A 24,731-nucleotide genomic window follows, 5' to 3' on the forward strand; every position below is an offset into this window, starting at 1 on the left:
ATTATTATTATAAATAATGTTTACTTGCCTTGAAAATGACTGACTTACATGTTCAGCACATTACTCAGAGTGTTTGGTTTAAACTGCGGGGACTACCACGTGGGTGGAGTTTGGTTCAAAGGACAATAAAAGAGTAGAAAATTGAAAACCGAGCGTGTGATAGACAGTTTTTGATATTAAGTTCACAAAAAAATCAATTGAGGGGCCCCATCATGAGGCTTGATTGCAATTAAAAGCCGTCTTCCACGGAGCCCGGGCTAATGCTCTGAGACAGTATTGATCAGTGAATGTAAGACTAGATTGGATCAGCATCAGCATCAGCCACTATTCAAACAGTGACAACTGGAATTCATACAGACAAGAGAAAAATAAACTCTTTGTCAATGGAGTTGTTATCTGCCTCATCCAAAGCTGAAACGCTTCAAACATCAGGGTATGATGAGTCCTGGGAAATAAATAACATTTCAGCTGAGATAGTTTTCATCAGGTTTGCATTAAAAATCTAATATTTCTTTCTTTTTTTTCCCTCACCTTTTATCTGGTTTTTCCCTCAACATGAACTAATGTAATCTTTTCCTTCTCTTTCCTTGCTGTTTCCTAATTCAGCAATTCCCCGTCTGCGCGCGTTGCTCTGAGGTTGCAGGAATATTTCATCACATCCATCTCGAACTTTGACCTTCCTATTAGCTGCTTGTGAAGTCAGAGACCGGCGAAATTCAAGCTAGTATGCAAGTCTAATAGATGTAAAATGTAAAAGTGGAGGAAGGTTGAAATTTCTCTCTTAATGATAGCGATGTACTCCAGAGGATTCCCTCCTTGGCCGCCTTGACACGAGCGCTCATTTTTCGCATGTGTAATTGTCCAGGCGGTTCACAGCACATTATCAGATTCATCAGCTAATCATTTAAGACCCCCTCTTTTATCTACAAGATGGTCTGCGAATGATCCGATGGTGCGCCGATCGATAGGAAAATCGGAATATGCAAAGTGCGTTCTGATGTTTGGCATCGCTCAACCTTTGGCGCTTTCATCTCGGCCTTTTGATGTTGCTTTTAATCTGCATAACGCAGTGTGAGTGGCTAATGGAGTTGAACGTCTCCTTCAGTGGAGAGGACTCTGCTGCTGGACTCCACCTGTCAGGCCTCAATGAAGTTTCTACATGAGATTTAATGGCTGGAGAGATGAACGGATCCTGTGTCGTTAAGGGAGCAACGTGCAAAAGTTTTGATGCTCTGAGTCCAAGGTGATGCGTTCAAATGTCTTGTTTTGACTGGTTAACAGTCAGGAATCCAAAGATATTCAGTCTAAAATGACATAAAACAAAGAAAAGCAGCAAATACTCACATTTGAGAAACTGGATCCGGCTAATATTTGTCGTTTTTACTTTATAAACGGCTTCATCGATTATTAAAATTGTTGTTGATTAATTGTTGATCAGTCGTCTAAGGGATTAATTGACTACTTGCGCTAATTCCCACTATGATATAGACATATGAGCTCAAGGTGCTTTAATAAAAGCTTCTACAGAAGACCAGATGCTGTCATAATTAAAACAGTCGACAGCTGTTTGTTTAAAAAATAAATAGACATTTCTGAGAGAATGAAAATCGGAAAAACCGTGTTAAACATCTGTTTTTCCTTTCCATTTAATTGAATATTTTAAGGACGAGGCTGACGTAGTTTTTTGTATCTTTCTTATAATCAACAAACCCCATTAAAATACTCAAACATAAATCTTCAAAAATGGTTCACAAATATATAGTTTCATTTTTTTTTAAAGGCTCAGCGGTTTCCTGAAACAGTCAGGCACTGCAGCTTTTAGTGAAAACAACTAAAACAGGAAGAAATAGTGAATTTCTTGGGGATTATTTTCTGTGGTGGATTAATACACACTTGGGGGACTGGTATTTTCCAGCTGGAGGATGAATTAATTCCATTGCAAAACTTTAAAGATCAATTTATTGTTGGTGACTTTTTCCTTTAAATACTTGTGTTGTTGTTGTTTATTGTGATGTGACTGGTTTAAAAAGTGGAGAACAAACACAGGTGAAAAAATGTGGAACATGTCGGGTTTGACTTTATCATCTAAATGAGACATAACAAGCAGGTCTGGGGTCAGTTCACGTTGATCCATCTGAAAATGTGAATTGAAACTGTATGTAATTAACATAATAATGAAAAGCAGAGCTCCATCCTCAGTGGTTTCTGTATAAACTGGATATGAGAGGAGAAAGATTTTTGGAGAGAATTTAAAGTGACTTGAGCCCGACGTTGCCAAGCAAACCTCACAGTTTGTTCTCTGCGAATAAACATGAAGCGCTGAGGGTTTGGTACTCTGTAATTTGGCTACTTTTATTCGAGCAGGGTCATTTTCAAGAGAAATTACAAATTAAGAATTCAATAATACTTTTACAAAGACATTTCAGGAAAGATTCTTCTTCAGTCATGATATCATACATAGTATTTAACAGTCCCTCTTCATTTTTTTAGCTTAAAAAAAGAAACAAAGATGAAGAAAGTGGAATTTTTCAGTCGAAAATACAGTGTTTTCACAATTGTATAAAAGTTCCCAAATTTGGAATTTTCCAGTAACTGGAAAATAAAGGAAATAAAATAAAATAAGATTAAACTTCGCATTTCACAATGTTTCAAAACACAATAAATGCTCTCTTTACGTAAAATTTGCCCCTATGATCGACACCATGTTCCTTTTTACTAAAATATATCTATATATTGAAGACCTATAGTACTGTACACAACAGTATGAAATAAATAAAATTAGGAAATATAAAATGGGCCACATAAATAATGTCTTTTTTTCAACCTACAAATAAAATGAATGCAATTTGCTGTTTTCAAAAAAAAATGGTTTGGTGTAATACTGACAAGTTAAAAGAAAAGAAACTGAGAAAACATTGCACAACATAATGTAAACTAAGGAACTGCTGCCTATAAGTCTTAATACTGACACGGGTGCTTCAAAGAACAACGGTGAACCATTTCATAATACTGAAGCTGGTGAACAAAAGTAACCTTCCTTTTACACAATACGAGGGTGGCACTTGCAGAAAACACACAGGTTAAAAGGTTTGCATATAAGGCTTCTTTTTTCTTATCAAAAACACCTTACAAAGGCTTCGTCCGTCATTTTTTTTCCCCCATACCATCTGTCCATAAACTGTATTTTCCCTTAAAACGAAGGTCTCTTTAAAACTTCATCCTCTTACAAAAAAAAAAAAAAAAACCTCTAAGCTCCTTCATACAGTCTTTTGTTTAAATTCCTTCATTTGAAGTTGATTCAAGAGGCCTAAAACAGTGTGGCTGGAGATGTTTGTGGCCGGGCAACAGGGCAAAACTAAAGACGACACCGTAGGTAGGTAGGTGATAACAAAGGTAATATCGAAGGACTGTAGTGCAGACACTACTGCTCTTTTTCCAACACTGTATAAATATATACATAGGCAATACTTTTTATTATTTTTGTTCATGATTATAGAAGCGGAGTGCAATTTGTACAAGTCACTAGTTGTGCTATAAATACTATGGAACACAGGGGGTTTATTTGAGGAGGTTAGCACCACACATATTTTTAGGCCTTAGTACTGTACATTTTTTGAAATGTATTCATTTATTCATTGTTCGGTTTGCATAATGCAGCTTATTTCACAAACCCATGCCTCCCTTCTCTAAACGCCTCCTCCGGATTGATTTTTGAGTCCATGTCTTGTTCGGCAGACATCTCCCCCCCCACCCCCCCCCACCCCCCGAGGAGTCTGTCAAAGAAAGCTTCCCGGAAGCTTCAGGCACGTGCACGTACAGCTTAAAACACGGTGTTTTAAACCGAGTAGGTAAGAATACTGAACCGAAAGAGAGAAACTTAAAACTTCTAAGATGGGAAGCTTTTGAAACGTCGTCGCCGATTACATGCCATCCTCCATTGTGTCCTCGTGATCCGATTTGGTTTCCGTTTTGCCGTCCAGCGAGCTATCGTCCATTGAGTGCTCTCCGTTCTCCTCCTCGTCCCTCAACGTGTCCGGGTCCGTGTCCATGCTCTTGCTTTCCTCCTCCTCCTCCTCAAACTCGTCATCCCTCCGTCCGATCTTGGCATACGTTCCTTCCACTTCCTTCCGTCCCTCTCTGATCCCTCCGTTCACGGCGTCGTGCCTCAGGATGGCCTCGCGCTCCGCCAGCTCCGGGTAACCCTGAGGCGTCATACCCTGCAAGTACGCCCGGCTCATCAGCAGCTCCGTGGGCTCCAGGTGACCCTTCTCGCGGGCCTCCCTCTCGGCCGCCTCCCGCTCCTCGGCCTCCCGCTTGCAGTAGGAGTAGCGGTGGTTCATGTGCTGCGAGTAGGAGCCCGAGTGGGAGAACCTCTTCCCGCACTTGTCGCACTGGTAAGGCTTCTCCCCCGAGTGCAGTCTTGAGTGCTCGATGAGATGGTGTTTGTGTTTGAAGGCTTTCTTGCAGATCTGACACTGGTGCGGCCTCTTTCCTGCGGAGACACAAAACACAGAGCGGGGACGTGAGTGGCCTGCTTCGCTCATCCTGCTGCTACAACAAATTACACAAGTCAGAAGAAAGCAAAACGTTGAGGAAAAACTCTGATGAATTGGATGGCATGGAGTAAAATGACATCACGGAGCATTAAATCCAACTCTGACTTACGACTTAGGGCTATTTGTTTATTCAAATTGTGAGCACGATGAGAAAGTGCGCTCGCATTCATGGGCCTACATTATGGAAATTCCCTCCCGTGGTTAAAGCATGAAGAAACTCAACCACAACTACTTATTTTAGGCCTGCGTGCCACACTGATGAATGCAACATAAATAAACTACTGCAAAGCAAACAAACAGAGAAGGCGCGACAAAGGAGTAAACGAATCCGAGATGGGCTGGGGGGGGGGGGGGGTGCTCCAAGGGGTTGCCCTGCTTATCTCCGAATACAATTCAAGTTCATGGTGATGCCCGGCCCTCCATTAGGTTTTGGGCTGGGGCTCCTCCGTCGACCAAATGTGACGGGACGCTTTGGATGCCAAGGCAGAAATGAGAAACCCAAGCCGGCCACAAGGGCAGGGTGAGATAGTTTTATGACACTGGGCCATAAACTGTCTGGCTAAATAAATGTCCTCCGGCTTGTAATGTGGCCACACGGCTGCTGTTACACTTACAGTTTATTCCAAACACTTACTGCTCACCAACCTGAACTTCTTCACTCCCCTAAAGCCTAAAGTTACCGGCATGTTTTTTCTTCCACTACTAATAAGTCTCCAAACATCTAATGTTGGCTTCCTTCTCCTCGTCCCTGCTGCTCACCACGTGTGGAAATATGGCTGTCTGTCTCACACAAATCACATGACTCCCCTCTGACACTCGCGTCCACCAGCCAACAGGCTTTCAAACTCCACTTCTGTCTAACATCTGGCCCGGTTCGACTGCACTTCGCTGCACTTCTGAGCCTCGTATTATTGTTAAAAACAACACACGGTGACATGAACATGAAAGCGTCGCGTCCTGAGCGAGACGCAGGGGCGCTCCGGAGATAACACGTCCCGTTTTTTAAAAAGAGTTCAGCGCACTGTTCTGACGGTGCACCCTCCCTCCCTTTTATGTCCGACCAGATAACATGAAGGCTGCATAAAGCACTGAGCGCTCTGCTACAGATAGTGGATAAAATAAATGATGCAACCTAGTGAAAGAGGATCTCTGTATAATAACTATAATGAAAGACTTGTTATCAGTGCTCTGAAGCTTCTGAGCGCTTCTCCGCTGATGGGATCTATCGCCAATAATGGTGCCGATAAAGGCATTAGGGGCCTTTTGCTGGCTTTATATATCTAGGTGAATTGATGTGTGTCTTTTGAGATAGCAAAATGGTTAATACAGCGGGATATGATTGGAAAATAAAGAGCACAATCACTTGAAAAGATAGCTGAAGTCTCCCTTTGCTTGTCTACCTGCATTAATTACAGATTACACTCTCTCTTAATATTTATGAAAAGAACACACAAAGCTTTAAACACACAATTTCAAACTTTCTGTTTTGAAAACTACTCATTCGTTGGCATCTCAACCCTGTCAATGAAGAAGCAAGTTAGGTGTTGGTTTACATATACAACTTAAGGGTAAAACAGAGAAACAAAGAAGGAGAAAAAGGGGTAACATAAAATATATATTCATACTGAGAGGATTTGGCAACACAAACATTTAAAACATAAAAAAGCATGGGGTTTAAAATAAGGGTCTAGAACAGTATATACCTGTGTGTTCATATTTGTGTCTTAGAAGGGAACTGCTCTTCTGGAATGTTTTGTCGCACAAGTCACACGCGTACATACCACTTTCGGTCTTCTTAATCTTCTTCCGCGACAGACAGGAGTCGGGGTCTGTCATGTCGTCCAGCCCTGACATGTAATCTGGTGTACCGTCGAGCAGGTCCCCCTTAAAACACAGAAAGAAATAAAAAAAAGAAAGAAAAGAGAGAGAAAAACAAAACATTGCAATGAATTTTCCCGTGTGATGAAGGGCTTTTTCTGTTTCTGAGAAAAGTTTGTTGGGGATAATCTGAAGAGGGAGCGGGTGGTTTCTGGGAGATGAAGTGCAAAAACTGGAGTAAACATTTACTTAATTAAATTTCAGGAAATGTCATAAAAAAATGTGTATTTTAGGATTAAATGTCATAATATTACTATTACATGACGTGTAAGTGAGCAAATATTGCTTTTATTTGAATAAAAGTTACTCAATGTTCAAAGAAACGACCTTTGTGCCGCTTAATGTCGCCAGATAAAACAGTAAACTGAACTGTACCCCCCCAAACAATCTGTGCTCCATGTTCTCATGAATTTTTGATTAGAAGCACATAGCGGCATTGATTTCTTATAAAACTTTCAGCTCTGGAGTAATATCAGCCATCTATAACTGACATGCTCCCCCGTTATGAAGCTCGGCCATAATGGCGTGTTCAGTGTGGTCTAATTTTGTACAGGAGTGTTAATTCTGCACATTCCTTTAAAATTGTCCTTTATGATAAAGATTAGTCCTCGACTTTAATTGATGGAGAACAATATTACAACATTAGAGGAGGCACAGTGAAATTGCAAACTCATATAATGATTAAAATCAGAAGGTGCACCTTAATGGCCAATATTGAGCCACCAAAGCTTCCTTTAATGAATATGTGTGTGATAATGTGTGGACAGCTCTGCACTGTGTTTTAAGAAGGGACCACTATCACTCTGCAATCAATTTGAACTAAACGCCTGTAGCTGTATTTTTAAAATCTAATTTAATAACTTAGAATAGGAAACATTATTAATACTTTTTTTCATCAAAATGGTTCCCTCTATGTTAAACAGCCTTCAGCATTCACTGGTAATGAACATGGAGACTGTGCATTATTAATCCACATGTAGAAGCTCATTTTGGCTTTGGCTCTCTTTAAAATGCAGCAAAGTTGCGATGGGAAATTTCACAGAAGTGCACAGCTCCGGGGCTCACCTTTGTCATTTTTACAAAGGCCTTTCACCCATATTTAATAACAAAATATCTGAGTTCAGGCCAGCGCTGGAAGAGGACTGGAGTCAGGAGCATTAATGTGTTCCACACGCAGCAGCGGGTAAAATTTACAGTGGAGTGGTAACAATTAGAGCTTTACTGAGATTAGATTTTAGGGCCAACATCGTCCCTGTTATTTATTTGAACCTGATGCTGTTTGATTTTTTTTTGCCAGAGTTTTTTTATGCTTAAAATGGACTTTTCTGAGGGTAGAAAATTAAAAACTACTGTGATTCTGGATTAAGGTTTAGTGTGGAAACCCTTCAGAAAAATTTAGACCATTATTGAACAATTATAAATCTCATCACTAACATCCAGAAATATGCTAATGAAGGGCTGGAGACTCATGAAGGCAGGATGAGATAATCCATTTAAAATATGATATGAAAAAAGAAGTGAAGAAAGTAGCAGCAAATCCTGGAACCAGAAAACATTTGGCTTTTTTTTGCCTAAAAAAGCTCCATCACTGACTGATATTAGTCTTAATATCATTATTAATACATCAGTCTTAGACTGTAAACAGCTGAACCTCTAAAACACCCCCTGTCCTCCATGACACCACTAATTACGTCACTTTTTTTCCACCCTGCAGTCGTGTCACAGCTGTTTATCTCCATCGCTTTGTCAGTTCAGTCTACCTCAGGTGAGAGTGTCTCTCTCCTGACTCTGAAGTCATTTTTAATTAGTACAGAAATGAGTTCAGATCATTTTAGGGAATCTAAGTGAGCCTGGGGCTTTTACAAAACCACAGGTGGCTTATTTACCTGGAAACCTGGTTTCCGCTGGTACTTTCTCCTCTGCTGCATCTCGGCAAAGGTAGCTGCCCCTGCTGCGTAAGTGTAGGCCATGTGCGGTAGGAAGCCCATTTGATCCATGCCCGGATAGGGCCTAAGACCTGGTATGCTGGCCTGCATCGGGGGCATGAATGTAGCAGGTGGGAAAGCGCTCTGAGGTGGAAGTGACGTGTACAGGGGTTTGGCAGCAAACGGGTTAATGCCGAAGATGGGGCTAGTGCTTTTTTCTAGGTTTCCGTTGTTGGTAGAGCCTGAGAAATCCTTCTTGAGATAGGCCAAGTTCAAAGGCTCTTCGAAGTGCTCTCGGGGAGAGGGGACGCTGTTATGGTCAATGGTAATGCTGTTGACTTTAGGTCTGCTTTTGACAGTCAGTGCGTGCTTGGGTTCCTTCATGAGTCTCGGCAGAGACAGGTCCAGCGGCTCAGCCTGCAGGTCTTCTGATGTCAAGCTGTTTGGAGTGTAGGAGCTGCTGTGAGAGTTTTTGGAAGATGTGGAGGACAGGTTTAGCGGGGAGGGGGTGTTGCTGCGGGAGTGGTCCAACTTTTCACCTGCGGGTTTGGCGCTGCCGCCGAACTGGTGGTTTTTCAAATGTCTGAGCGAGTTGTCACAGTTGTTAATGTTGTTATGGAGCTCTGCTATGGAGGGGGATGTGATGCGGTCAGTAGATTTCATAAGTGACACAGGTGACCTAGCTGCCATAGAGTCTTTTGGTGGAGTGTGGTGGTTATTTGTTCCGACAACCATATCCGTGTTGTTCCTGTGCTCTAGTGGTGGGGTTCGGGTGGTGCCGTACTGGTACATCTTTCTCTGATCGAACCACTCCTTGACAAATTCCTGAGGAAGGCCGACTGCTATGGAAATCTTGAGCAGCTCCTCCGAGTTGGGCTCCATGTTCATGGCGAAATACGCCTTCAGCACAGACATGTGGTCCCTGTAAGGGTTAAGGGGCCCAGTGAGTCCCTTCTCAGACAACATGGGGGAGGATAAGTGGCTGTTCTTCTCCATGAAGATCCCTGGTTTGTTGGGCATCAAATTCTCACTGGGCTGCAGCACGGCCTTGATCTCCTCGTTCATTTTACACAGGTAGCGTTCATGCTGATGCAAAGGTATTGGCCCGGGGAAGGTTTCTTTGCAATATTGGCAAGCATAAGGCGTAAACATGTTGTTTTCCTGCACCTTCTCATCCACACCTCCTTCAAGCATGTGGTTGGATTTCTCTCGTTTGATATTGCTAATCTGTCTCTTTGAGTCTGTGGTCAAGCTCTGGAGGCAGGCTTTGGCTTCGTTCACTTTTTCTAACGTGTAGTCGATGATGTTTTTGGTGGCGCCATTGTGATTGACGAGTGGAAGACCAACCTGTGCTCCTGGTGATGACAGCGCCTGTTTCTGCTCTTCAACCTGGGACCCCAGCTCCTTCATGTAGGCCTTAAGCTTGGAGAGCTCCTCCGGCTTGCAGTCCATTTTCTGCCTGCACACAGTGTTGTCCACGATCTGAAGAACCTTCTGCACCTCGCTCAGGTTGTTCGCCAGCGGTCCTGGGTATCCCAGGAGCTGTGACTCAAGCCCGGCAATCCCGAGGTGCTGCAAAGGGCTCTGGGCCGTGGAGCTGTGGTGGAGGCCCAGCGGGCTGTTCCCTCCCATGCCTCCGTTCAGGAATGGTCCAGGGGCACCGAATCCATGAGAAGCCATCATCAGCTTGTAGTCGTTGAAGTCGAGCGGCTCCGTCTTGATGTTAAGGTGGTTGTTGTGGTCGGGAAGGCCAAGAGGCTTTCCGTTCTCCAGCTTCTGCCGCAGCTGGGTAATGGCGGTGTTGGTGGGAGAGGAGGAGGCTGAGGTGGGGGAGGAGCCAGTCTTCATGTTGCTGCGCATCCTGCCGTTGACAGCTATCAGGCCAATGCACTTTTTGCTGCTTATGTGGGAACTGTAGGAGCCCGAGTGGGAGAAACGCTTCTTGCAGTTGGGGCACTCATACGGTTTTTCACCTGAAACAAAAAATACATAACGCGTAAGACGGCTAATGCGAGAATGACAGGCTTATATAAATAATAGAATCTAATTTGTATATTATTGTACAAATTAGATTCATATATTATTATTTATTTGTTTAATTATAGGGAACAACGAACATAAATCAACATCAAGAACATCAGAGTAAATGTTCCAGGGCCAGCTCCATATCTAATTTACTAATTTGCAAAAATCTATTTTACGTAAAGGCAAAGTGCTTTACATAAGACAGAGCAAGGTAGTAGAATACCTTTTTTTTTTTTTTTTTTTTTTAATAAAACAAAACTAATTGAAATACACTTAAAGAATATACTGAGAAATCAGTGTTGTTATAGTGCAGTAATACATTTCCCCATTTTTACTAAAGCAAATAATTGTTTGGTTGAGAAGGTTTCAGTAATTAAAGGCACAAAAAAAACAAGTGAGATAGCAGCTGAAGTGGTGACACAAAAATGTAAATCAAGTTAAACTGTAAAGAAATGTTTTTCAGGTCTGCATTACCTGCTTCATCCATATACAGTACTGTAAGATAAGATAAGTGTTGCATCTTACTTATAGTCATTATGTTTATATTATTATTATCTATGTGTTTTTTGCCCCTTTATACACATGAGCATGAAAATGAGCTTCTTGAGCTAATGCTGCCTCTGTTTCCTTCTTCTGCTGATCAATGGACATTCTGCGTAACAAATAAACTGATAAATGAAATGAAACTTCTGATATGCTTCACACACACACACACACACACACACACACACACACACACACACACACGCATGTCTAAGCAAATATTATACTTGGCACGTGAAATGTTTCTTAACGCAGCAGAGTTCAGTGTCCATTAACAGCAGGGAGGGTCCAAAATAAACCGAAAGGAATTTCTGCAGATTCATGGCGTTCTTAAATCATGGTTATGAATATTCAAAGAGCAGGGCAGCATTCCTCTCGGCACTCACCGCTATGAATCCGGAGGTGTTCCTTCAGATGGTGCTTGTATTTGAAGGCCTTGCCACACTCGGTGCATTTGAACTTGCGGTTGCCGGCCGCTTGGTTGAGCAGTTGGTGCTGTGAGAGAGAGCGAGAGAGATTCACGTTGAAGAAAATAGAAAAAAAGAAACCAACAAACATCGCGGGGGTGAGAGTTCAGTAAATAATCACAATTGGTCGGCATGACAACAAGCAACACGCCGAACAGCTCCTGTAGCCAATGAAGCCTCCTGGCTTTCTACTCCCACCTCCGTTGAGCGACTACAGGCAGCGGCGGTGATAACAGAGAGAATCACATACTTTTTAATTTCCTGGCTCCTTAGCCAAAGGAGGCATGCCTTTAGAATTTGGCAGCCCAGAAAATAGAATAAATGAAAAGAGAGAGAGTTTCCCCCTCATTACAACCACCGATCTGATCTACTTTTCAATTAATTTGGGCCTAATCAGTCTAAAAGGTATTCACAATCATCTGTGAGCTCTTTCACCCTGCATACCTGTATTCACACCATTTAAATTACACTTTGTACTTTTTCAGAACAGCCTCAAATGTCTTGCAGTAATTGCAGCTTTTTTTTTTTTTTTTAAAACCTCAAATGTCTCTTTAATAATCTTAGGATACAGAACAGAGCGTATAGGCCCTGCCTTGATTCGCTGTTCAAAGGTAAACATCAGTTGCAATCCATCAAATTTGCAATTCAAACGAGGCCTGATCTCCGAAAAGCCAAAAAGAAAAAAAAAAATCAAAATGTAATACCCGGCAACAACAACACTGGGTGTGTAAACCTGGCTCGTCACTCACAAAACAATTAATTCCAAGAGGGAGGTGAGGACGTTAAATAGTTAGTAAATAAAAAAAATTTAAAAAAAAGACACATTTTCTCTGAGCTCGCTAGGGGGAAAACACAGCAACTCCCTCCTCCCAGTTCAGCCTTGACAAATGCTGGGGTGTGTGCTGACTCTACCCACATTCCTGGGGAGACAGATGGTGGCGCGCAGGACACTGGGAGGACTGGGAGGAATTGTTCAAACAGCCCCAACCTTCAAAGATCAAGCAGGGAGAGTCGGGGGCCCCGCCAAGCGCCGGAGAGGGACCCCACTGCTCGTATGTTGCTGAGTTGCATAAACAAACAGCAACAGCTGCTTCAGTGCCCCCACCTCCGCCGCCATCCCCTTACTTCCCCCCTGAGGACCCCTGCCCGGTAAAGTTTAGTCTCGCCACCACTGCTAATATGACACAATCGCTCAGCAGCTCTTAATTGTGAATGGCACCGGCAAAATGCTCCATCACTCCTTCATGGCTCGTTGTCAGTGTGAACGCCACCACTGCTGATTGTGGGCGGGGACCTGACTGGATGTTTGCATATGTATAACCTCTAATTAGTCATATTTCAGCTAAGTGCTTAAGAGGAGGAGGAGTATTAAGGCTTGTAAACATACAAGACAGAACAACATGGCACACGATTACCTATCAGGACGTTATTCTTTATGTTAATCTGACTGCTCTTCAGTTAGTTATTAATTACCAAATGTACATTTTCACATAAATGCATGCTCATTTAGATTCTCTCTGTCTTTTAAACACGTTGATGAGGGAGTGATAGATTTTCTTGCTGGTTTGTCTTACGAGCAGTACGAGCAGCGATAGATGTCATGACTTGATATGACAAAGAAGAGAGCGCCTCCTACAGAGAACCTAACTGCAGCCTTAAAAAAAAAAAAAAAATCAAAGGAGTAAGCCATCACCTCGAGGATTACCATTTAAACAGTCCAGCTAATTTACAAATCAAGATAACCGGCTTTGTGGAAGGACCTGCAGCACTTGTATAGGAGTCTTTTGCCACTGACTCGACTCTGGTGGTGGGGGGGGGGAGCAGCAACAGCATTGTAATATGAGGATTGGGACAGCGGCTCACTCGGCCGGCCCATCTGCTCACGTTTACACCCAGCTGGTAGATCAGGTGAAAGTGCTGGCTGCTGACATCTGATCAAATCAGCCACAGTCTGAGCTTGTCATCCTCGCTTCAGAGAGCACAACACCCGCGACCTGGGACCGAACACCACGCAAAGCATCAAGGTACATGATATCATCTGTGATTGGCTCAATGGATCATTTTTTTTTCCTGAATTTAACATTACTGTAGATTACAAGGTTTTTCTAGCGGAGGATGTCTGTGAGAAAATTATCAAAGAAGTGAAACTAATATTTTAAAAGGAAAAAAAAATCCAAAATCCATCAGTGCAGCAGTTATTCTGTCGTGTAACAAGCAACCTGTGGTCATGTAATACATGACAGACTAACAGAAAATACTAAATTTAAGACCTTTTTCCTGGATTCAATGAATTCTTTTTAAATTCCTTTTTCAGCGCTACATTTCACTGTACATCTAAATCACAAAGTTAGATTCATCACATTTTAGAGCTTAACTTAAGGCCTTTGATAAAACTGTTGCATTTTTTTTAAAACAAATCCTTTAGTTATAATCATCCACACAGACTCCATCTACTTTAAAATTTACTGCTCCAATTTTAGTTCGTTGAGAAGTTATAATTATCCCCCAATGTGCAAAAACTCTGAAAGCGTGCAATTTTTTTTTTTTTTTTGCCACAATCTATCTCGCCCCACATCTTCAACTTAAAGCTGACAAGCGAGTTAAACACCCGTGACTGCTGGATGTGTTTTCACCTCACAGGACTTTAAGGTGATTCATGCCAACTGCCAGCAGATTCACATTATATTTCAGACATATAGGATATAAATCGCTCGAGAAAATTCAAGTATACACAGATGTTTATGCAGTGCATGAAATTAGAAGTGAAAGGGGGGGTGGGGGGGGGGTGGAGTTTGATGGAGTGCTACGACTTCAGGCTGCACCAGAAGAACATTAAAGGCCAGGAGTGAAGTGAAGTTAAGGAGCTGATAAAAATTTCCAAATTGGAAATTAACACAATCATTCGATCGTGAACATGAGACTGGAAAATCATATCAGGGAGGGCCATCAAAAAACCATTTAGGGCCTCAATTAAAGTTATTACCATTAAAGGATCTGCATCTTCAAAATGCCATGAAAAATTAATAATGATTGCCAATCAGAAAAAATGATCTCTCTTCTCAGAGGGATCACAGCACATTAGAAATGAAATGAAACAGGGGATAGAAACAGGAGGAGGAGGAAAAATGGAAAGAGAAGGGAAGGGATGACGAAGAAAAAAACTGAAAATCGCCCTCACCTGATCCCTTGCTGGCTTGTGTGTGGCCATATGCCGCTCAAGCTGAGTGCGGTAAGCAAACGTGTAGTTGCACAGGGGGCAGGCGAAGTTCTCCTCGTTCTTCTCATGACGGTACTTGATGTGCTCCTTTAGCGATGTCAAACGCTTGTAGCCCCGGTCGCAGTAGGGGCAGGTCAACAGTTGGGCGAAGGCATCTGGCGTTCCAGGTGGCAGGTCTGCACAGGAGACAGCGGGAGGAGGTCGGGGGGGGGGGAGGGCGGGAGGAGGAGGAGGAGGAGGAGGAAGGGGAAGGGAAAGCGGGCCAAAAGGTCAGCGAATCAATGGCAGCTAACGGGCGGGCTGCCCAGAGTGGTATGGGAGTTATCTCTGCAATCTGCTCCACATGAGAGCCACAGTGTCAGGCTGGCATCCGCTGCACTACGACCTCCTCCCGACTCCTCTCACACACACACACACACACACACACACACACACACACACACACACACACACACACACACTTGTGCAGCTTCACTTACCGCACCCCACTCAGTCTCAGTTTCCTTGACATAGTAACAAACAGGCAAACAACCCTTTATGTACACAAACACTTAGATACATATACAAAATCACAAGTGGACAAAGTCGTTGACACACACACGTAATTCCTCGTGCCTCCCTAATTGCTTTAAACTGCCCACACTTTTTTTTAATGCCATTCTCGCTGATACGTTCATCATGTCTGAAGCATGAATCATGAATCATGAGCCTGTTCCAATTCAAAACCCCCCTCAGCTCTTTCCCTCCGGGGAGCTTCAGAGGTGCACTATCTGATTTCAAGCCCCTGCCCAGCTGTTGCTTAAGACTGTAGGTAAACACCAAGGCATCCAGTGAATCTGTGGGACCAACAGCTGCCCAGTCGTGTCAGCGGGAAGAGCTGCTGCCCCGTCCAGACGCCTTTCCCTTCTCTTTTTTTAACCTTTGCTGGCCTTTGCTCCTGTTACTGCAACGTTCATGCAACGGTCACGCTACACGCTCATAATAGTTTCATAATTAAAAACAAAAAGCTAAATGAATGAGTAATAAAACATCTAATTTCAACACACTCAGCAGTTTTGCTGCTACAGTATTTCCTAGTCTGGTATGACCAGTGGCTTATTGTGGCTAATGTTAGCTAACAGAAGCTAACTGACATGTCTGAGTAAGTTTGCTGACTTTCCGTCTCACCTTCCTTCCCTAAATTATCTGGTCACTCTGAGGAGTTGAACCCACGGTCTCCCAGTGCTTTCATCTTTGACCCCGCCCACCGACCCCCCTGACAGGATTCGTACCGTTCTCCTCTGGTCCAGTGGCCTCCGGCGTGCCCAGGCGGGACAGCTCCTCCGGGGCTTCCGGGTAGATGATGGCGGTGTCGCCCCGCTGCAGGTACTCTGCGATGCTCACCACGTGGCTGTCGCTGTCGTCCAGCTTCCGCTTGGCAAAGAAGTCCTCAAACTCTGAAGTGCAATCGACGCTCTTAACTGAAGGGGAGGAGGAGAGAGAGAGAGAGAGAGAGAGACAGTGAAGGAGGAGACCAACAGAGAGAGAGAGAGGGAGAGAGGGGGAGGAATACATTGGATTCATTTCTTCCCCAGAGAAATGTCTTACAGGAGGATATTGGGAACATCTTGGTGGAAATGCGATGAGGACAGCCACCCTAAAACATTACAGCCGTGCTTTGGGGAGAATACATCTAAATTACTGGGTTTGCTTGTCACGCCATGCCGGCTAAAATAAGAATTGTAACTTAATCCGGCCAAAAGTCAAGAGATAAATGCGCTACCATGAGCTGCTGAAGAACAACGTGTAAAAAAACTTCACTGACCTAATTTACTCATGACATAAAATCTGATTCTGAGTTTAGGAAATAAAAAGAAAACACACTCATACATACATACATGCAGAAGCCCGGCTTAATCAGCAACAGAGCCACGTTTCTTTGTATCGACTTTCACATATAAGGTCAATCAAGAGACTGTGGCTTTTGTTGATTCTGTGTTGAACAGATTACCAAGGCCAAACCACAAACCAGCGCAAAAAAAGAGGAGGAGGGGGGGTGGGGCTGGGGGGGTGGGAGAGAAAGACATGCTCTGCCATAGCTGAGCAGAATGTATCTTAAGCCAGCCAAAGTGCTGAGGCCACACAATGCGTTTTCTCAAATTATTTCCCAGTCCCCTCTCTTCAGGGAAACTCTTAAGCTGCAGTGTGGAGATAGCTGCCTCCAAAAACAAACCGGAGCTAAAAGAAATCAGCAGCCTTCATTAGTCAAGGGGATGGCCGACTTTCAAAAATCACACACACACACACGCACATACACACGCACACTTTCGTACTCACACACTGTTTACATCCTAGAGATTCTGGAGGCTGTTTGGCTATGCTGCACCGAAAAAACCGAGTGAAGTCTCATCAGACTTCATCCCCTGTTAATTAGGCTTTTAGACTGTGAGCCAAGGTGAGGTTTAAAGAGCGATTTGTTAGGCCGTGATGACTTTGCGGTCCAATTTGCGAAAGGTCAAGGTAGTAGATATTTGGTTGTCAAAAATGGCACCGAAATGTCATCGGTGCCAATGGATCGCTTTTGATAACCGTGATAGCATAATTTACAGCATTCTCATTAGGTGATTCTTTGTGGCTTCTGAAGACTGCTAAGATAATTGCGAGAGAGTCAATGTTGTGATGATAGTTTTCTTTTTTTTTAAGTGGTTATTTAAGATGGAGTGGTGATTGACCAGGGTGCGGCTTGGTGCAATCAGTTTTCTGGACCTCGACCTAAAAACCGTCAGGGGAATGAAATGTTGTTTATTTTATGTTTTAGTTTCAGTCGATGCAACCTACCAACCTTCTCTGTCATTCAGCTGAATAAAATGACCTTAGCTTTTCTTTTTGACTCATTCTGAATGAAAAATACAAATGCGACGTGTTTCTTTAAGGAGAAACGACCGACTTTTCTTTCAGTGAAGGAGGAAATCACCTGGATCAAAGTGTGCTTTGGCACCAGGACGTGATCAAACTGCTCATGTCTTTAAATGAAATCATATGTGATCTGGTGGCAGGGAGCTTCCATTGCAGTGCAACGGTATTGTTTCCAAAAGTCCTTTAAGCAGTCAAAATGGAAAACATTTGCTATGCTTGAATTTTCAGATCAGAGAGAAGGAAAAAAAAGTGAAGAATAAAACACCACGACGAGCATAAAGTAAAAGTAATTAAAGCTGAAGGGAGGGTTCTGAGGAAGGGCTGCATGGCGTTCTGTGGGGTGAGTTTGGTTTACCATAACAGCATCCGGGGCCAATTGTCATGGTGGCCAGGATGATATCATGGAAGGGAAGGGGTGTGTGGCTGCAAATCAGCTCTGGCGGCTTAATGAAAAATGGCAGGTAGGGTTTTGCTTCCACCGGGAGCAGGCGACGGGACACAAACACACGCAAAGACTCACTCAGCTAACCAGGGAGGCTGAAAACAGCACGTATAATCACAGGTTATAAACATTAGAATCACTTAAGCTGCCCATAAACACCCAGGGATTTGTCTTAGTGGTCACTGTGTCAGCAGGACAAGATTTTCCCTCTAATTACAGCTCACAGTTTTTAGATGTCATTGTTTTGTTCTTGTTATTTTAAAGAGGTGGTCGCTAACAACTTGGAGTCTGAACCCCCAAAGGGGAGATAAATCTCAGGTGTCATTGGATGATGAATGGATAAGAAAGCAGCACAGACATACTTCTGCTACACAATATTATGTCTGTGTGTGTGTGTGTGTATGTGTGTGTGTGTGTATTACAGTGAATCTTTCCATGTTAATCCCTGAAAAGTCTAAAAAGGAAAATCTGACCAGGAAAAACCATTCTTTGGTTGAACTGATCACAAGCTGTGATGAGAGGCTACAAGCAGGGCTCACGAGACAAAAAGGTTGGGGAATCATGTCGCAACTGAGGTAATGGACACAAAGTCAAATACTCTCTGTGCTCTCCTAGTAAAACAGGAGGATTTCACAGCTATAAAAATCACATTCAACATCTTGAGTCAACTCACCTGTACCGTTTCCCACTGCCTGCAAAGTGGCATCAGGCCCCAGGGTGTCAAAATCATCTTTTATTTCATCTGCACAGAAACAGAGAAGAAGAAAAAGGAGGTGGGGGTGAGGAGGGAGGGCGAGTACCTCTGTGTGCAAAGCAACAAACGCTGACAATGAGGCCTTTAAGAAGAAGGTATAGAGAAAGCAATAAAGGCACCACTGTGCATCGCGGCACGCCGCTGCTTTGTTCGGCATGCTTAATGAATGCTATCATCTGGGCCAGACAGTGACTTATTTACCTTTAACATGACAACAAGCGGTGGGGGAGGCGAAGAAAGCTTCAATCGCCAAACAGAGCGATTAAATACAACATGGAGCACATCCACCTGAGCAATCACAGAGCTCCAGCCAACACGCAGGCTGAGCTTATTACTCCCTGGCTGTGACGCCGCTGCAATCCTCTGCATGCAGGATCACGCTTGTTTTATCATATGTCATTTGGTGGATGCTTTTATCCAAAGCTGCCTGGAGTATTGTGAGCGCACACATTTTTTTGATTTCCCACAACCCCTGGCAGAGAGTTAGCGCCTTGCTCCTAACTAAAAAGAATACAACCCTCAACCACAAATTAACAGTTTTAGTTGCACAAACATTTCTGAGGGGCAGAGCTGCTCTGGAGGCAGAAATAACCTCATTGGTTGGATAAACCTCAGGTGGGTGGAGCCAAAGAATTCATGTTTTCTGGTGAAGAATGTTGAAAGAAGTCAAATGAAACAGTAAAAACAAGAGGCTATTATATCAAAGCCTTTCACAGATAATACTACAGGGTGGAGAGCATTTGTCTTGTGACCTCTCTGATTTAATAAACGTGACTGTTAAATTGTGGACATTCAAGTTTTCAGACTCGGAAAATGTGCTGTTTTCTTGGCTCCGCCCACCCACAGCTGACCCTCAACCGTTCTGATTTTTTATTTGTCCCAAAGACGCCCTGCCTCAGAGAAATGTTTGAATAGCTAAACCTCCAGGAGCCTTGGTTTAAACAGACCAGGTTCTTACTGCCAATCAGGATAATGGCACCCAGTCTGTGCAGACGGGCAGATATTGTCCTGGCACAGGTGAGGCAGCTGTAAATAAACGGTGGATTGACGGGCTCATAAACAAACCCCCCTTTGACAAATTCATCCCTCCACGGTCGACAGGAGGACACTGACTGGACAATCAGCTTAAGGAGCCCCTGGTCCCTCCTTCCTGCCTCTGCTGTAAAAATTAAATCAAGGTGCTTCCGAGAACATGGGGGCTTGGTATTAAAAAAAAAAAAAAAAAAAGGAACAAAAAACCTGCATTGTGTGCCTTACACGCATCTGTTCTTGCTCTGCTGCTCATGCAAGGACGTTACAAGTGTTGCATTGTGAAGATTTTTTATTTTTTTACCCGTCCACAGCAGGATCTGATGTATCTGACTATCCCTTGGCTATTAAACCAGGATGAGCGCCTACATTGAGAAACCTGGCTGAGATATTACAGGAAAGGTGGTGGGTGTATTGTTGATAATAATGTTATCCTGCTTACATTACTCTACACAAAAGCCAGAAGCAAAAAGAATTTTTATTTTTAGTTGGAAACAATGGGCTTAATAGTTGTGGAATGCTTTCTGAGGCTCACAATTCAGGGTTGTCTTGAAATTAAAGATTTGGCTTCTGCGGTGAAATGATAAATACCCCTGTCAATGGCTCCAGAGAATAATGACAGACTCTTCTGGACGGGTATGTCCTAGTTTAACTTTCCCCTTGCTAGGATTTTTTTTTCCTCTTCTGTTTTTTTCTGTACATTTGATTGCACGTCTGCCAAACTGCATCTAAACCACAGGCGCAGTACGAGAAAATAAATGGGTTTTAAACAACATAAATTAAGCTATGACAAAACAAAACAGATAAAAAAAAACCTCCACCACAGATTAAAATATACCCACAAGTATCAGATATCAGCATGTATGAAAACCTCCCCCAGTTCCCGCTGAACACGGTAAAAAACTCCCTCACATTTCTGTGTCCTCGTAGGCACCGTGTTTGCTTTGGGTAATCAAATTTGGCTGCATACTTTTGGTCTGACGCAAGGGGATGACCAGTGGGATTTACTGGCCCTCCACTCTCCCCTATTTACCTTGGACAACTTTTGTTATCTGTGGTCTGAAGGGAGGGACTGCTGCTTCCAGCAGGAGGTAGGCTAATACCACATACACCTCTCTGCTATGGCCTCTGGCACACATACATGCATGCATCCATGCCAGTCCTGAACTACATTCAAATGGGACAAAGTGTCATTGTGGTGAAACTGGGTGGCAGTAAGAAAAGACATGAACGTTGCTGCAGAGCCTCGTTTACACAAAGATTTTTTTTTTTACAGGAAACGACCAATTTCACCATTTTATCTCATAGAAAAGGATCTAAAATTTTCACATCGTGAAAAAATAGTTTCAAGCAACGTAAAAAGAAAGGGAAGAAAAGAGGGATTTGATTTCTTCTGGAGTCATTTATGCCACAAATATGTGCCTATTCTTGGTCATGGAAAGCATTTTGGATGAAACTGTCCACTAAATGCTGGAAAAGTGTGTTTTGTCAGCAGTAAATCACAGAGGACCTGAGGCGGTAAGGTACACACCTCCTTGAAGAGCGATGTTGAGGTCTGAGAGCCGACTCCGGACCCAGGAGGAGTCCAGAATACCTTGGCCAGACCGTAATTCCACCTATTTTCATTGCAGCTCTGATGCTGTTTATTTTGAAAACATTCCTACTTTTATGGCTGGTCACCGCAGTCGCAGGCGCTTTAAAGTTCTGCCTTTGTGCATTTAACCTCATTTATCCTGAATCTGTCAAGTTGAAGCAAAGCGCTTCATGGTCTCACAATCTCAGAAACGAAACACGATTTTTATTAAAACATGTTTTTGAAAGCTGATGCCAGTTGTGATATTTTTAGACTGAAGTTGTCAGGAGTAGATATTTTGTGTCAGTGCTCCATCACTTCAGATTTGAGCATTTTACAGCCAAAGAATAGCCAATGAATTTCCATTCTTGGCAGGGTGAAAAGCATCAGAATCGCTGCACTTAATGAAAAATATGGAAAAAATTAATAACATAAAAACCTGACAAATGCGCAGAGAAAACAAGAACCACTGTTTTATGACAAACAGAAGGCCAACTTTGGCACGAATGTTATGAAAAAGAAAGATTTTGTGTTTTCAGATGATGCGTCTCCGGGATTGAGCGGAGATGCTTCCGCAGTCCAACGAACATGAGGGAAAAAGTGGGATTTCTACAGCCTGTGATTACAGCAGCGTTCAGTCAGAAATCCTCCCGACGCCCTTAAGAGTTTAAAAAAGGGCAAAGGCAGCACGCAGGTGATTTATTTGAAAATGTCTGTCAGTGATAATGATGTCATACTTTCCAGCACATCGTGTCCAGCCTCACTGTGGGATGAAGGAATGTCAAGGACAACGCCAGACACAAGACTCTGATTGTGCCCTGGAATCAGAAGAGGCTCGGTGATAAACTTTTTCTTTTTTTTTTTTCTCCTCCTCCTTTTTACATGCAGTAATTATGTCTCAGAAAATCATCGAGGCTGTGTTGCACTGCAGCTAAAGACAACTCCACAATACATGAGTGTGTTTGTGTTTTTAAGATGACATTTTTGGGGCTTTTACTGCAACTTTCTGAAGACCTGCAATCGGTTTTACAGTCACTCACACTTTCAAGACCTATGTAAAAACTCTTGATAGAGTAGTGACGACCAAATCAGTGCGATTAGGAGGGAGGGAGGGTGCTAACTTATCTCAGGCCTAAGTTATGTGCTGAGGTATCACTGTAGACACTTAGGCACCGAGGAAGAAAAAAAAAAAAAAAAAAAAAAAAACAGGCTGGGAAACACAGCACCCGCAAGATTGGGAAAGAGACTCCCAAATGCTCTAATGAACTTGACTTGCTCTCTGAAATATGTCAGACACTTTATCACACAAGAAGCATATTATCTGGGAATTGCAACATAGTTGAATTACAGACATTATGGCACCACGGGTCTTTATCAAATAAACAATTACCGTATGCAACGACAGCTTGTTTATCCTTTATCTTGATATATTTACCAAACTGTCTTTCCTTTCTTCCCCCCGCTTAAGGAGCCAATGTTATTTAGGAGAAGCAAATGTTGATACCCACTAAGTTTTTTTTTCATCCCTAATAAATGTGCAATTTTCCCCCATATTAAAATTTAAGACTGCTGAATGTTCCCCCGTTTTTCGGCACTGTGCACAGCTAGTTCATTAGCAGAAATGAATAGCGGAGCCCAGCTCATTTAAATGGGCTGTCTTACATGACTTCTCGCCATACTCTGTTCCTGTCACATGCTTCCAAGAATCATTGACTCTTATTATACATGTAAATGGCTATCATAAAAATAAAAATTTCATTTAAGATTGTTAATGACTTTTTGCAGCAGTCTGGCTTCCTTTAATGATTATACCCTGCCCCCTAATTAAAAGTATTTATCTTTCAAGCATCCGTGACTGGAGCCCCTGCAATCGGCGTTGCTCAACAAAAGACGATAAGTCAGTCAAGTTGGGTGAAGGTATCACCTGCTGGGGATTAAGCAGCTTGTTAGGGAGGAGGTATCACATGGCATCAGTCACTGTTGGGGGTTGTTGAAATGCCGTAAACGCGCACACAGTTTGACTAAAAGTAACGTTGCGTGTCTCGCGTCTCCTGCGGAATCTGGAGACTGAAACATTGAATCATATCAACCACATTCTCACCTCCGAGTGCTTTTCATTTCCTGCAGCTCACAGGCTTTTTCTTTTTTCTTTTTTTTTTTTTGTGAGGTTATACATTACTGTAAATATTTTTTTGTTGTTTGGCTCAGAGCAGGACTTTTCTCTAAGCATGAACCAAATGGTCTCTGTCGCCCGCAGAGAAACTGTTTATCATGTCTGTCTGCTGAGGGAGCATCATCAGGGCTTCACCATCAGACCTGGCTCAAGTCGTGTTTGCATGGCGCTTGGCGGGGTTTGTTTAAGTCTACTCGGGCACCAGATGGGTGGGGTTTACGGCATAAGACGACACCGCGAGTGGCAGGATGTGCACACAGTCGCAATGGAGTGTCTGAAAGTCAGCTTAGTGGTAGTTCCTGTGATTGACAGATCACCTGAATCCCACATATCTGGTGAAGCAGATAGAACAAAAGCTAGAAGTGTTTTTAAGGTATTTCTTGAGACACATCTGTGAGAAATATTGAAAATTTGGTTGTTTGAATTTTGTGCAATACCTTTTCTTCATCATTCGTAATGGAAATCTCACTTAGGAACAAATCTCTCTACATGTTCTCTTTGTCATTCAAGACAACAGTCTACACTGAAACCCTGATTTAATTAAGAAATCATCAGATTGCCTTTTAGTTGGGGAATCTTTTCTTTAACAACGACATTAACTCGATCTCTCCACCATCTGATCTGAGACACTTACCAGTACCATCCACCGAGGCACTCAGCATGTCGTTGTCGGGCCAGATGTGCTCCACACCGCTGTCCCGCATCTCGTCGTCCTCCTCCTCCTTGGTCAGCAGGCCGTGGCTCTCGGCGTGGGGCGAGGCCTCCGGGTTGGTGAGGCTGGCTGGGCTGCCCGTGCCGTTGATCAGGGGGTCTTCCTCGGACACCGGCAGCTTGTCCTCCTCCTCTGTCTCCGAGCCTGTCTCCACCACGTTCTCATAGTTGAGAGCTGTAACACAAAGGACGTGTGTGGTCAGTAACGGGAGAGGACTGCAGAGAAATAAGGATGTTTCATATGAACAATCGAGTGTTGGCAGCTTGTAGTGGTACTGATAAAGGAATGTGGGCATACACTGTTTTTATACTTGTCAGCTCAGTCATTAAACTCCAAACATAAATGGCAGAGGAATCTGAAAAGGGTTTGCGACTTGTTTTGGAAATTGAGGTGTATTCCCAGATTAAAAAGGTCACCCCACATCACTGCCTCTTCCAAGGCGTAGGCGCTTTTCTTTTTTTTTCTTTTTTTTTTGTGGGTTACACCCCAATTACAGCATCCGCGTCTGGAATTTGTGACTGAACCACAGCGGTAGGCAGACA

The 24,731-nt window shown here is 43.1% G+C and overlaps 1 protein-coding gene across 4 annotated transcripts in view; it reads right to left on the reverse strand.

Moving 5' to 3' along the window:
• Positions 1-2,326: 2,326 nt before the first annotated feature.
• The window catches only part of zeb2b (zinc finger E-box binding homeobox 2b), an 88,815-nt gene continuing 66,410 nt past the window's right edge, over positions 2,327-24,731 (reverse strand). Inside the window, exons 3-10 of one of the 4 annotated variants that reach the window (XM_056370899.1) lie at positions 24,112-24,366; positions 18,622-18,690; positions 15,883-16,071; positions 14,573-14,787; positions 11,314-11,422; positions 8,321-10,332; positions 6,338-6,440; positions 2,327-4,492 (exon numbers count right to left, since the gene is read on the reverse strand). In XM_056370899.1, the coding sequence (XP_056226874.1) occupies positions 3,921-4,492; positions 6,338-6,440; positions 8,321-10,332; positions 11,314-11,422; positions 14,573-14,787; positions 15,883-16,071; positions 18,622-18,690; positions 24,112-24,366 (3,524 nt within the window). In that variant the 3' untranslated portion in view covers positions 2,327-3,920. Of the gene's footprint in view, positions 4,493-6,259; positions 6,441-8,320; positions 10,333-11,313; positions 11,423-14,572; positions 14,788-15,882; positions 16,072-18,621; positions 18,691-24,111; positions 24,367-24,731 lie in introns of all 4 variants that reach the window. The other 3 variants (XM_056370897.1, XM_056370898.1, XM_056370900.1) reach the window with 3 other exon arrangements.

The sequence above is a fragment of the Seriola aureovittata genome, chromosome 24 (genome assembly GCF_021018895.1).
Source record: "Seriola aureovittata isolate HTS-2021-v1 ecotype China chromosome 24, ASM2101889v1, whole genome shotgun sequence".
Classification (NCBI taxonomy): Eukaryota; Metazoa; Chordata; class Actinopteri; order Carangiformes; family Carangidae; genus Seriola; species Seriola aureovittata.